Genomic DNA, 14,860 nt, shown 5'->3' on the forward strand with positions numbered 1-14,860 from the left:
GGTAAAAAACCTGTGCGGTCTGCATGCGATTTTGATTATATAGTCCAAATCTAATGTCAAATCTCACAGTGTGTACACAGCATAACGCACCCCTGACTATTTGCCTTGGCTGCCCACTAGAATTCCTCATCAGAAATGCTGACCAGCTCTCCAGGAATATTTTTAATTTGGCTCAAAGTATGATTGATAGACAATGGAAGCCTATTGTGCTGCCTTCTCATTAACAACTGATGAAAATATTTGTTTCCTTGCACAACACCTACCATAAATTTGTGACGGTTTGGTGGGACTTGTATTTAACATCTCTATTACTTTTGATCCTCTTCGCTTTGTGTCTTGGGATTGAGTGTTTTTTTTATTCTCTTAACTGCTTTGCAGTTTAGCTCCATTCTACAATTGATCATTCACACTTCCATGTATTTTTCTGTATTTTATTTTGTATGCTGCTAATGTTTTGTTTGCTTCTTACATGTCTATTTACAGGGTGGGAAGAAGCTACGGATCTCTAATGAAAACATCTGACCCGCCCTCAATTCCTACAGTAAATATTGATGATTTTCCAGCACTTTTCAGGTTTTCTGGCAAGACTCTTCTCTCTAAAATCAGGTCATTACAGGGAGATCTGGTAAACCTGGCATACTAACAGATTATGCTTCAGGTTTATTCTTTGCAAATGAGTTATTATAGCGGAAGGTGACTTTTGTAACTGGATTGGTATAGCCCAGTGGTATGCCAACTCCAGGCCTCGAGAGCTACCAACAGTTCACATTTTTCAGCTCACCCCACAGGTACACAGTTGCACTCATTACTGATTGACACATTTTAAAAGATCCAAAGATTGAGCTAAATACTCCACTTGTGATTCTATGAGAAACCCTGGAAAACGTTAACTGTTGGTAGCTCTTGAGGACTGGAGTTGGATACCCCTTGGTATAGCCACATCTTTCATGTAAAACAGCATAACATTTAAACGTACCACTTTAGAAGGAACTTTCTGAAAGAGCTCACTGATCACTCTGCCATTGGGGTGTGTAGCGGTGCTTATAGATTCCAGTAATTGTTCCAAGATTGGCTTTAAATAATTCTGAGAAGTCTAAAAAAAAAAAAAAAATTAACAAAAACTTTTGATTGCACTTCTTGATTAAAACATAATCCATTTAAATAAAATAAACTACTAAAAACTAACATCTCCTTCTGGCGTTGGGCTGTCCTGTATATCCTCCTCCTCTTCATCATCTTCACAGTCGCCTTTTTGGATAAACTCATTTTTTGTGCGCAGATACAGATCCCATAACTTACATGCAGCTTTGTACTCTGGAGTATCAGACTGTTGAGTAAAATTAAGAACAACAATTCAACAATAGGAAATCAGGTGCAAACCTATACTATTAATGATATACATCGCAACCGTCTCTATATTGTATGCTTTTTTTAAATAAATTCTTAAATATTTTTTTTTACTGATATTTTATTAAAATGTATCCTATTTTTAAACACAATATATGCGTGTGATATATGTACTCTTCAATGGTGAATTCTAGTGAATTTAGTTCTATTTAAAGCCATTGGATTTAAACTTATGTTATAATGGACAGTACAGATGATGTAATGGTTAGCATTACTGCCTCACAGCACTGAGGTCATGGGTTCAATACCCACCATGATCCCCTAACTGTGCGGAGTTTGTATATTCTCACCGTGCTTGCGTGGGTTTACTCCGGGTACTCCAGTTTACTCCCACATTTCAAAAAATATACTGGTAGGTCAATTGGCTTCCAACAAAAATTAACCCTAGACTGTCTGTGTGTGCGTGTACATGTGGTAGGGAATATAGATTGTAAGCTCCACTGGGGCAGGGACTGATGTGACTGTTCAAATATTCTCTGTAAAGCGCTGCGGAATATGTGTGCCATATAAGAAACTGTTAATAAATAAATAATGAAGACCTCTGCTCACCTTGTAATATGCTTTTGTATTCTGAAAAAGCAGCTGAAAATCTGCAGTTAGCAGGCTGACTTCATCATACTCCTCCATCTTTAATTTTTGTTGGATCTTCATTAAGTCAATGGGCTGGGAGACAATTTCATAGTACTCTGGCAGATTTCTTTTGGTTTAAAACAAAGAAAAACACACACACACACACAAAAAAAAATAAAAAACAATTATAAACAGACAAAACATCATTTAAGACCCCATTCACTATTTTCTATTACAGTGTTGATAAAACTATGCTACATGGCGGCAAGGCAGTCAAAATGACTTTCTGCATTGTTGGGAGCTCATGCCTGTAAACGTATTATTTATTACCAATTACTTATGTAGCACATACATATTCTGAAACTTTATTTGTTTGAAACAATTTTTTTTTTTTTTATTACCTCAGATTTTTGGGGGGATTGGAATGGAATTAGCTGTGCCAGACAATGCAATTAGCAGGGTTTTAAGACCTACAGATGGACTGCATCCTCGCAATTCAGGATCTGCGAGGAAGAGTCCACGATAAAAAAGGCCTATTATGCAGAATCAATCGATTAGCGAGGAAAGGGCAGTTTTTCTGAATGGCTGCAAGCACGATACCAGGAGCTTTCATCATACGTCAAACAACGCGGCTAAACGTGTCCCCTCTAAAAAAGCTAAATGTAGCAGGAATTTATTAGACAAATTTAATTTCTGATTTCTATGGTAAAATTTAACTGATAACACCAATTTCTGAACTAGTGATGAATATAACAAATACACAAACTAGAATGCTTGTTATATTTTTAAATATTGAAATACATAAAAGGTTACCATAAGGCCCCCATACACTAATTTGAGGTATCGCATGTAGCTTCGCATTTGATACCTTGGCAATTGCATGCTGGGGAGCCATATGCGGTCCTTTAACATACAACGTATCATATGCAACCCTCAGAAAGTGCTGCTGTATCTGACAAATATTACGTGCGGCACTTGCATTCTCCAAATCCAATATGATGCATACGGAACCATGCATCCGAATAAGAGGTTAGGCACATACGATTTTAACTCTTTTCACCTGGATTTCTCAGCCCAATCCATTGGAATAGGGAGAAAAAGGCTAAATTCGTAAAATGTTATGGTCCGCTTTTCCGAGGTCTACACAATCTACAGTACTTTGATAAATGTATACAACAAAACAACAACGTGATACATGACTATGGGTAACTGGCATTATCAGGGGGTAGTGGATTCAAATATGCTAAAAAAGCCTACAATGGTACGTCAAATCTCAAATATGAGAAAATTACAATAAATGACCAAGAGCATCAGGTAATTCTCTCCTGCATTTGCATGCTTAGGAGCTAGCTGTTGTGGTATTACATATATACTAGTATAGGGATTGTATAACATGGTGCAAATAACACATACTGTAAACTGTAGCCCACAGCAATCATATTTTGAAACCATTCGATTCAGAATGACATAATGTAACGAATTTCTAGATCATTGTATATTTAAAAAATATCACATAAGGCTTGCTAGGTCTTACCTGCGTTTTGGTGCCCTAATAAAGAGTTCACAGAGTATACGCCCTTGCTCATCCTTATAGTCTCTGATTGTGTTGTAAAGTTCATGGCACACGGCAATCTAAAGTAACAAAGTAGAAATAAATTGTCATTCTAGAAATAATAATATCTTTAACAATAATAATATTTATTTCGGACTTTAACAGGGTATTCTGCTGCCGGTGAGTACCCTCACCAGGACGAATGTGATGGTAGCTGCTGCACTTTATAGCAGTGAGATCTCACAAAAAGTGTTTGATGCCCAATAGCACTTCTGTGCTAATTAGGCATTTGGTTGGCCAGGGGAAGGCCCGCGTTTAAATGCCACGTCAATGGAAATTCACCAAAATTTAAATCCCCGCTAAGTAACTGATTCATACCTGACCGCTGCTGTGCAAATTCGCACATCGGACAATTAATCGATAGACTGCGCATGTGTATGGCCGTAGTATGTGTGCGCGATGCCTGCTAGCAAAGAAATGCTGCTACATTTTTCCTAGTCTAATGGAGGGGGGGAGCGCATTCCACTGAAGGGTGCAGTATAGACAAGGTCTTGAACTCGAGCATGGGAAGCAAGAGTTTGAAGAGGATGCTCTAGGGCACGGGTGGGGAACCTCTTTTGTGCCAAGGGCCATTTATTTGGGGAAAAAAGCCTTCGGGGGCCATATGTTAAAATTTCTCTTACAAATTGGAGTTCTCATGAGATTCCTCTTAATCAACAGCAGCCGGAGACTGTCAGTCCTATTCAGCGGCAGCCACCAGAGCGTAGGACGGCTGCAGCAGGACAATTTGTAAGAGAAGTTCCCCTGTACTTGACTCCCAGCAAAGCCGCTGAGCGGGTGGGAGGGCCACTCAGACCGGCTACGGGGGCCGCATCTGGCCCCCGGGCCTGAGGTTCCCCACCCCTGCTCTAGGGGGATGGGAGCCGGTGCAGATTTTGTTGAGTGGCAGAAGTAGAGTGGTGGTAGAGGAAGATAAGCCTAGCCGTGGCATTGAGGACAGATTGGAGGGGAGGGATCTGGTAGATGACCAGTGATTGGATGATAAGTTCAGTTGCACTCTGGGAGAGAAATGGCCTGATGAGAGCAATGTTATTCATCTGAAACCAACAGAATTTCACCAAAGCTTTGATGTGGGGTGCAAAGGACAGGAAGGAATCAAGAGTGACACCTAAGCAGCGGAGTTGGGGAAGGGAGGAGAGGCAGAGTTGTGTGTCATTAGCATAGAGGTGGTATTGAAGTCAATGAGTGCACCTAGGGAAGAGGAGCCGAGGTAATGTTTTGGACTGTGCAGAGGATGAGAGCATGATCCACAGTGTTAAAGGCAGAAGAGAGGTCTAGAAGGATAAGCAGAGAGAAGTGGCCCCTGGATTTAACCGAAAGCAGGTCATTGGTAACTTTCAGCAGGGTAATCTCAGTGGAGTCGAGTAAAGTGGAGTGGGTAAAAGCAAGATTGTAGGGTGATCAAGGATGGAGGTGTCAAAGAGGTACTGTAGCTGGTGAGACCGCTGCAAATTGTGAAACCAAGGAAATTGTTGCTCTACCTCACTTTTAATAATAATACTGCTGAAATCAGAATATATGCAACTTACAACATAAACAAACCATATTAATAATATATAAAAGCATATGATGGTTTGCTCCCCAAGAGCTAAAAAAACACTGCACATTTGGGTATGTAGTTATAGCTAATGTGTAGGCCTCTGCTTTTACTTACTGGATCCACAGTTGACACATTAGCAAGTCTCCTCCTTTTCCTGCCAGAGTTTGGGGTACTTGTGGTATGCGGGGAATCATCAAAGTCTCCACCACTGACACTGCTGGATGGGGACGTGGCTCTGCGTCTCTTGGAGCTCACGGGTTCAATGGTGTCCTGAGATAATGAGAGACATGGCGTAGCATAAGGGCAACAGTATGTAATAACACAAATATATACAGTATATATATTCACACACACACAGTTAGGAGCTGAATTTCAAGAACTCCATTTGACCAAATTGGTTCCATCTGTGCCAATATTTCCAACAGGTGGAAGACTATCAGATTCGTCTTTTCAAATCTGTTTTTTCAGAAAGGCCCATGGATTGTGGCATCCGCGTCTGTTTCCGGTCAATCCCCAGCCATTTTTGCAGATCCCCTGACTTTCCGACACTCGGAACATTGAATACAGACTGTTGAGTGGACGTCGGAAGCAGGAAAAAACTGCCATGATTCCAGCTGTCGGGAGCATCTTGACAGTTGGAATCCAGATTGCATACTCCCTATGTTCGGTTTACAGTGTTCGGGGGCAAATAGCCGATGGTCATTTGTTCTGATCAGAATTATTGATCAGATTTTCATTCCAATCTGGTAGATGATCAGACAATTGTACAGTGTATGCCCAGCTGAAGGGTGCCTTGATGACAGTTTGGGAACCAATCTTTACTCTGAAGAAGCCGCTGAAACGGTTTGGAGGCGGGGAAACTCGTCATACACCCACAAACCGACCGGTGGAAAAACCTGGTAATATCCAAAATTACATCCAGACAAGGCTGCAATATTGGGAGACCAGCAGTCAGGAAGTATTTGAGGAGAAGCATACAGGAAACACTGGACTTTTATAGGACCTTTTGCTGTGGTCCCAACAAGGCAGGTATATAAAAACTTAAATACCATGGATGGACACCAATTACAACATAAGCTTAACTACAAAGAAAGCAATTAAATCCTGCTGAGAGATTGAGAGCTTGCTGGGAAGGAGCAGTGAGTATACAGACTTGGTTTCTAATCAACTAACCAAATAATGTTGTGAGAGGACATTAATCCAAGCCTTTATATAAAAACCACAATTCTGCAATAATCTGTTCATACCAACCAGTTGTGAGAACTGTTGGTGCAAAATAGCTTGTATCTGCTTACTACTAATCCAGTTGTGAGAGAACTGTTGCTTTAAATTAACCCATGCTGCACATCAGTTAAAAAAATGTATTACTTTACTGCTTGCTTATAAAGTTCTATACAGCTGTGCAATAACATCATAATATCAATGGTCAGAAAGAAAAAGAATTTTTTCATTGTATTTTAATTAGATTAAAATATGAATTTTATGTTGTATACCGGCCGGTTTATAATTATAACACTGTAATTATTTTATTGTTTAATAAATTGATTTCTATAATCTCAATACAGTGCAGTCCATATCTCTTTTTTTGCTTTTGCACTCCAATAGGAGCACTGTTAGCATTCCGGTTGGAAACTGAACAATCCTAATTAAGTGAATAGGAATGTGAAATATTTGTTGGACTCATGCACAATGCACTGAAAGTTCAATTAGATCAAAAACAATTAGCTGAAAAATTGCAGTGTATGGGCAACCTTTAATGTTCCAATGAGATTGCATTTAAAAAGGGTATTATACCTTTGCAATGGTGTCAGAATTGAGGAGCACCTTCAGAACTCATAGAAGGCTACAGAGTGTAGACTAAGGGGGTTATTCTTATTCAGTCGGTCCTCCGTGATGTTGCGCATTTGCAGGCGCGTTTTTGCGCATGTGCAGATGTAGGGCAAACTTTCGGTTCGCCGGGTGCATGCACCCTAGAAGGCGTGCAGGGGGGCGGAGAAGGGCAGGGTGCTGGGCCTTTCCATCACCATATGAGAACGCTCATATGGATGGATGTTTATGCTAAAAATCCATTCGCAGCCTGTGCGAGCCAACCCGCTCTGCGAAGGGGGGGGGGGGGGGGGGGTGCGGTGGTCGGACATTCGGCAGGTGGGGTTTGGTGGATGTGCAAGGCTGCAAATTCTGCTGCAAATAACCCCCCAAATGTACTATCCTGCTAGCTGCAGCAAGTCCAGAGGTTTCTGTGAGTTACGCTAGCCGAGAGCTTTAAAAGTATTTATTTTTTTTTTTTACACACAAAACCAGCCAGGTTTGCCATTTAACAATGTGCTGCTTAAAATCTTGAGGCTAAAGGGGTCTGCACAAGAGCATAGGTGAAGCTATTTTGACTATGCCCATGACGGATTTTGACGACTTGGACTATGGCCAATTTCGCCATAGGTCAAATACACTACACTGTGCGGCATAGTCAAAATTGCTTTGCTTGCACAGTTTATTTTGCCGTGTGATAGCGACACCGCGCAGCTCTACCACCTGCAGTGTACAGTGATTCTGACTAACTTGTTAGACAATTTTGACTATCTAGTCAATATTGCCTAGCAGATTGCACAGTGTACACGGCTTAACAGGAATATTTATAACAATCCACATCTCAGATACAGATAGGATGCGATAAAATGGACTAAACTCACAATGTAGGGATATATCAATGATGACATTCAGAGTTTGCAAGAAAGATATGACCCTGCAAATCCACTCTGCTCACTCGTTACTCGCATCTGGATGTGTGTACAGGTGGTTGACACTTGCTGCAGGGACCACCAGTCATCAACATTTCACCTGGGTGGGTATACAGTATTTAAATGCCCACCGAGGTGCATTTAAATGTGCCCACCCGAATAGATGACCCGTAAGACAGGATTAAATAGAAGTACATACAAGAACAACCTCTTGAGACAGAAGACGACACTCTTTGCTTTTGTGAGATTGGGCTATTGTGGCCCAGGTGGTGATACAAATATGTCAGAGAACATATCTGAGGGTGGGGTGGGTCTGTGGTTGGGAAGATATGCAGCAAAGCCAGAGCTGAAACAGGACATAATGAAAATTTTAAACCAGTATTAATTCGTTGAAAAACCTCTTCCCAGAATTTGCGGAGACAAGGACACGACCAGAAAATATGGAGAACATGTCCCACCTCACCACAATTCCGCCAACAAAGTGCATGTCAGCTGTCTACCTAGACATTGTCTTTGAACCATCCGGATACCCTACTGAAGAGGACATCACCTAGCAAGAAATTTTGTTCAATATACTTTCTATTTTCTCAATAATTTGTTCTATTATTGTAGTATTTCCATGTGTTTGCAATGCTCTGGCCAGAGGTTCCCAACCTGTTCACTACCCACTGTGCTCTTCCAGTGTTTTTTTTAGAGGGTTGATGGTTTTATGGCATTTTAGCCAAACCTTGCTATAAGTTATATTAGTTAGGTAAGCATTCTAGCAACATGGGCTGACAAGATGTCGGAGAAAAGGTATATTTGACCGATTTAAAACTTGGATTCCAGCTAATACCTTTGTGAAATAACACGTTTAAATTAAGCTATGAAGCCGTAAGGGGTGTAGTTACTAAAGCTTCTACCAATGAGAATCTGTCTATTATTTCTCTACTGCAGAGGTCCTCAAACAATTTTGCTCTGGGACCCCATCAGACAATCAAAATAATGACAGGACCCCAGCAAGTTACTGCAGAAGGTCCTCACATCACATGTGTGGTCAGCAGACAGCACATACACGGCAGCATTGTGGAGGCACAAAATGTTTAGAGGAGTCTGAAGTAAAGGTGCGTACACACGTACAGATTTTCTGTCTGATCTGGTGGGAACAAAAACCTGGAAATGTATGGGAGCATATGACAATCAAAAATTTCCACCCCAATGCAGGAAAACAGGAAACAAATATATGCTTTGTTATATCAGAACGATTAAACAATTTGTCTGACTGATCACTGTCTGTTTTCAAGTGTTTGGGAATATTTTTTTGATTGTCATTTGCTCCCATACATTTCCAGGTTTTTGTTCCCACCAGATAGATCAGACAGAAAATCTGTACGTGTGTACGCACCTTTAGAGAGAATTCAACAGATCTTTCAGACTCCTTGAATCACTGACTGAGATTAGAGAAATTATCAGCCTGATGGTCAGCAACATGGAGTCACGACCCCAATATGAGAAGGTCGGGACCCACAGTTTGAGAACCACTGGTCTACTGCATCCTAGAAGAATCTGATTGGTTGCTATGGGCAATATTATGTATTTTCACTTTTAGAAGTTTCAGTAAATTTACTTCTAAGTGTACATCTAACAAAGAAAAACAAGTGTTTTTCACTTTTTTTGTTGTAGACCCACTCAGCTCATACTTTACTATCCATGTGGCTATAGAGTGAGAATATGTGCCCAGCGCACATTTATACGGTGTCCATGTCGACATAGATACCAAAATAAAATGTGAAAAAATGCACATCGACCTTGTGATGACCTTAACCTTGTGTCGACCTTTCGTCAATGTCGACCTATGGTATGTGGACCATTTCAAGATGTTGACCTAGTCACTGTAGACCATTAGTGGTTGACTTTGTGACCATCGACCTCGACATAGTCTACCTCTTATACCGTATATCTATAAAATCAGGAACAGAACAAGAAAACAACAACTCACATGACTATTGTAGAATTACATTATTCAATGAACCCAATTTATATTCCTAAAGCAGGGAAAACACCTTTCAGATCAATTCGCTGTGATCTAACATTCAATATGATATTGGGCCTAATTCAGCATGGGTCGCTAACCTGGGAAGTGGCAGTTGACAGAGAGTAACAGAGAAAAAATCCCATGCAAAGGCATTACAGATCGCCATCCACTAGGAGATCCATACGCAAATCCCAGAAAATTTGCCGTCTGAGCAAAATGTGAGCCAGTCTCAGCGGCTACTGGTTCATGCTGATGTCAGACACCATCCCCATAAACACATAGGAGGCACGGAATCGGTACATCTGTTAGACCACACTTAGGTCTACAGTCATTTGGTCGACCCCACTAGGTCGACTGGCAGGAAGGTCGATCTGACTTAAGGTCGACATGGGCCAAGGTCGACATGACTTAAGGTCGAATTTGCATAAAGGTCGACATGAGGAATGTCGACTGGTCATTAGGTCAACATTGGTTTTTCACTGGTTTTTTACCCGAATGTCGACACAGTCGACATGGACACAGTTGGCAATGAGAATCGGACCCGCTTCGCTCGCAATGCTTCGGGCACGGTGGCTCGCTTCGCTCGCCACAGCTTTAATAACCTCCTCCACGCCCTAGTGGATGGTAGGGCATGAAATACCGGCTGTCGGCACATGTCGGCTAAAAAAAAACAGTGAAAAACCCATGTCGACCTTATGACCAGTCGACCTTCCTCATGTCGACCTTTATGCAAATTTGACCTTAAGTCATGTCGACCTTGGCCCATGTCGACCTTAAGTCAGGTCGACCTTCCTGCCAGTCGACCTAGTGGGGTCGACCTAATTTCATTCTAATAGATGACCGCTTCCCAGGAGGCACACAACCAGAAATGCTGGCTTCCTGTGAAACTGCAGCTACATTGCATTTACAATCTATAAGCATTTTCTGTTGCTATTTCCCTGTGCATGTGCAATAGGGAACAGTACGCATGTGCAATAGGGAACAGTACGCATGCGTTTAATTATCGCTCGATTTGCAAATTCTCTAATTAGCGATCCACGCTGAATTAGGTCCATTGTGTGTACACACTACACAATTGTTCCTTCCAGTCTATGATCTGTCCTGATGATCGGATGGAACTCCTCCCTGCCGCACCATAGACTCTGCACATGCACAGGTCTTTGGAAACATGTCGCCCATCCTGATCCTAGAGACTAATCTCTACTGGACAATCACAGATCTCCAAAAACATGATGGCCAACAAGTTTGCAGAGACAAATCTTTAATGTCCATGCGCGAATCAGAAGGAAAACAGAGGCCATTTTCTGACCGATTTCTCTGGCATCAGCTGTCCTGACGTGGGAGTGGGGAAAGGTAATTAAATGTGTGCAGTGTGTGTGTGTGGTGTGGCACCCCATGGACCCGAATGCAGTGCACACAACACACTTATTGCAGAGGGGATGCGGTCATTTGGTCTACAGCATGATGGTCGACATAGGAAAAGGTCAACATGGTTCTAGGTCGAAAGGACATTAGTTCAACAATGTCTAGGTCGACAGTCAAAAGGTCGACATGGGGTTTTTAACTGTTTTTCGAGCCGACAGGCGGTATTTCATACCATCCACTAGGGCGTGGTGAGAGAATAAAATAGTGTGCCTGACGCATAGCGAGCGATGCGGTGCACTTCAAACGGTGTTGAAATTCAGGTCTCAAAACAGTGAAAAACCCCATGTCGACCTAGACATTGTCTGACTAATGACCTGTCGAACTAATGACCCGTCAAACAAATGACCTTTCGACCTAGAACCGTGTCGACGTTTTCCCATGTCGGCGTAATGGTGTCGACCATCATGCTGTAGATCAAATGATCCCAACCCTTACAGAAATGCTTATGCTGCAGCCGCAGAATTGCACACAGTCGGTCATCAGAACATATGCACTACAAAAGGTGCACGGTGACTGCATAATGTTTATTGCATTTTTTTTATTCAGGATGGAAGATCCAAACAGCTGATGAAATCACCAGTGAACACACTTTTCAATGACTGACACAATAATTATATGTGTGCCTAACTTTAGACTGTAACAATTTACAGTAGTTTATCAGTCAGAAACCTACCAACAGAGGGATAAACCATGAGAAACGTATTTAATATTCTGTAATATTAGGGAGAAAGTATCATATAACTGGGAGAGATCAAACGACTTTGGACAGGATGTAATAGCGTTCACGTTCAGCGGGCTGTGCAGGAACTAGAGCATATTTCTGCCTTGTAAATTATTGCCCCTTTCAAAATGATCATACGAGGATAGTATTAAATCTTGCCCAATATGTTCCCACTTTGGTCCTTATTCTGGTCCACATGCAACGCTGCGAGTTTTGCAGCGTTGCATGTGGACTAAATGTGGATTCCCATGGGCGAATCCCCTGGCCCACCACCCCATGCCCGCAGTCTTGGGTGCGTGCGCCCGGTGAACACTCTGTTCAACGTGGCCGCACGCACCTGGGGCATGCACATGCGCATTTAAAAACCATTGCCCTCATATGCAAATTTGCATGCAAGGGTGTGGACCAGAATAACCCCTTTATGTCAGAAAAAGGGATTTTTGTAAGAACTTACCGTTCGAATCCCTTTCTCTGATATGGTCCTGGTGACACAGCTCAACACTGGGATGTAGGAGGGTCCGAAGGAGCCAGGCACCTATCCTAAAGCTTTAGAGGGTAGGCTCCTCCCCTACTGCATCCCTGGACTCTTCAGTTCAATCTTTCAAAGCCACTGGAATACATTAACTCAGTACAAACGCCTGCACATATTATATGCACATTTTATAACAGAAACGGTTAACTTTTAACCATTTTAACATGAACATCATGAAACTTCTGGCATACTTACTGAGCGTAAGGGAGGGATCGCTGTGTCACCAGGACCATATCAGAGAAAGGGATTCGAACGGTAAGTTCTTACAAAAATCCCTTTTTCTCTTTCAATGGTCCTGGTGACACAGCTCAACACTGGGACGTTCCAGAGCCGGTCCTTTGGGAGGGTACGCTCAGGTCTGCAGCTCTCAGCACTGCTCGCCCGAATGATGCGTCCTCCGACGCGAACTCATGGAATCTATAGAATTTGGCAAATGTGTGAACAGATGACCAAGTGGCAGCTCTGCAAACCTGCTCAGCTGTGGCCCCATGTCGAACAGCCCAAGAGGTGGCAACTGACCTGGTGGTATGCGCATTAATTCTGGCCGGTACAGGCCTACCCACTTTGGTGTATGCAAAAGCTATCACAGATCGCAACCACCTAGCAATAGTCTGCTTAGAAGCAGGCCAACCAATTTTGTGTACGTCATACAGTACCAATAATGTGTCAGTCTTTCTGACACTCTTCACTCTGTCCACATATATGCGTAAGGCACGCACAACATCCAAAGTCTTCAACTTGTCCCTTTTCTTGGAACCCTCTGGGGGTTGAAACACAGGTAGAACTATCTCCTGATTTAAATGGAAGGCAGAGACTACCTTCGGTAAAAATTGAGGCACTGTTCTCAGAACAGCCCTGTCATCATGAAAAATTAAGAAGGGAGATTTGCATGACAAGGCTTCCAACTCTGACACTCTTTTAGCAGATGCTACTGCTAACAAAAACACTAGTTTCCACGTGAGAAACTTAAAGTCAGCCGACCTTAAAGGTTCAAAAGGTGCCTTCTGAAGGCAATCCAAAACCAGTGACAGATCCCAAGGCGCTACTGGTTGCTTGTAAGGGGGTTTCAGTCTGGATACCCCTTGTAAAAAAGTTTGAATCTCCGGCAAAATGGCTACTCTTTTTTGGAAATAGATGGATAAGGCCGAAATCTGCACCTTCAATGATTGAAGGCTTAGGCCCGATGAAAACCCATCTTGTAAGAATTCCAACATTCTTGATAACTTGAAGTGAGATGTGTGAGCTTTTCGCCTCTCACACCATCTAATGTAAGTCTTCCAGACTCTATAATAATTTGCCGACAAAACAGCTTTCCTGGCTTTTATCATAGTCTGCACTACTGCGTCAGAAAACCCTTTCCTTTTCAAAATGGCGGCTTCAATAGCCAGGCCGTCAAAATGAATCGATCGGAATCCAGGTGATTGAATGGGCCTTGTCTTAGCAGATCTGGTCTCAGAGGTAGACGCCATGAGTCCACAGACAACCTCTGAAGCCTCGAGTACCAGGACCTCCTTGGCCAATCCGGGGCCACAAGGATCACCGTAACCTTCTGGTCCTGTATCCTCTTCAAAAGTCTTGCTAACATTGGAACTGGAGGGAATGCATAAAGAAGATCTCCCTGCCACTGAGTAGTCATGGCATCCACTGCCTCTGCTAGCGGATCTCTCATTCTGGCATAAAACCTGGGCACCTGATGGTTGAACCTGGATGCCATCAGGTCCACATCCGGAGTTCCCCACATCAAAGTGATCTGGTGAAACACCTGAGGGTGTAAGCTCCATTCTCCTTCCTTGAGCTCCTCCCTGCTCAGGAAGTCTGCTTCTATATTCTCCACTCCTGGAATGAATATAGCCGATACAGCAGGAACATTCTGTTCCGCCCATAGGAAGATTCTGGACACCTCCCACATGGCAAATCTGCTGCGTGTACCTCCCTGGTGATTCAGATACGCCACAGCTGTGGCATTGTCGGTCTGAATCCTCAAAGGGAGGTTCCGTAACCTGTCTCCCGCCAAGGAAATCACTTTCCAGACAGCTCTCAGCTCCAAGATGTTGATTGGTAACACTGATTCCTCTGCCGTCCACAGGCCCTGCAGCCTGAGATCCAGGACTACTGCCCCCCAGCCCCTGAGACTGGCGTCGGTAGTTACTACCAACCAGTCCCAGGTCTGTAATGACCGACCCCACTGAAGGGAATCTACTTCTGTCCACCATTTCAAGGAGTCTCGAGTGTCCGAAGACAGCACTATCATCTCCGCCTTCATGGTCAGAGTGTTTCCTGACCAGGCTGACAAAATGTTCCATT

At 42.8% G+C, this 14,860-nt stretch overlaps 1 protein-coding gene across 4 annotated transcripts in view; it reads right to left on the reverse strand.

The window, feature by feature from the left end:
• The window catches only part of PBRM1 (polybromo 1), a 104,722-nt gene that overhangs the window by 83,570 nt on the left and 6,292 nt on the right, over nucleotides 1–14,860 (reverse strand). For all 4 annotated transcript variants that reach the window (XM_083156395.1, XM_083156396.1, XM_083156397.1 and 1 more), the window contains exons 2-6: nucleotides 5,244–5,399; nucleotides 3,512–3,609; nucleotides 1,957–2,104; nucleotides 1,187–1,327; nucleotides 977–1,093 (exon numbers count right to left, since the gene is read on the reverse strand). In XM_083156395.1, the coding sequence (XP_083012521.1) occupies nucleotides 977–1,093; nucleotides 1,187–1,327; nucleotides 1,957–2,104; nucleotides 3,512–3,609; nucleotides 5,244–5,399 (660 nt within the window). The remainder of the gene's footprint in view (nucleotides 1–976; nucleotides 1,094–1,186; nucleotides 1,328–1,956; nucleotides 2,105–3,511; nucleotides 3,610–5,243; nucleotides 5,400–14,860) is intronic.

Source organism: Crinia signifera, chromosome 8 (genome assembly GCF_055691185.1).
Source record: "Crinia signifera chromosome 8, ASM5569118v1, whole genome shotgun sequence".
NCBI lineage: Eukaryota > Metazoa > Chordata > Amphibia > Anura > Myobatrachidae > Crinia > Crinia signifera.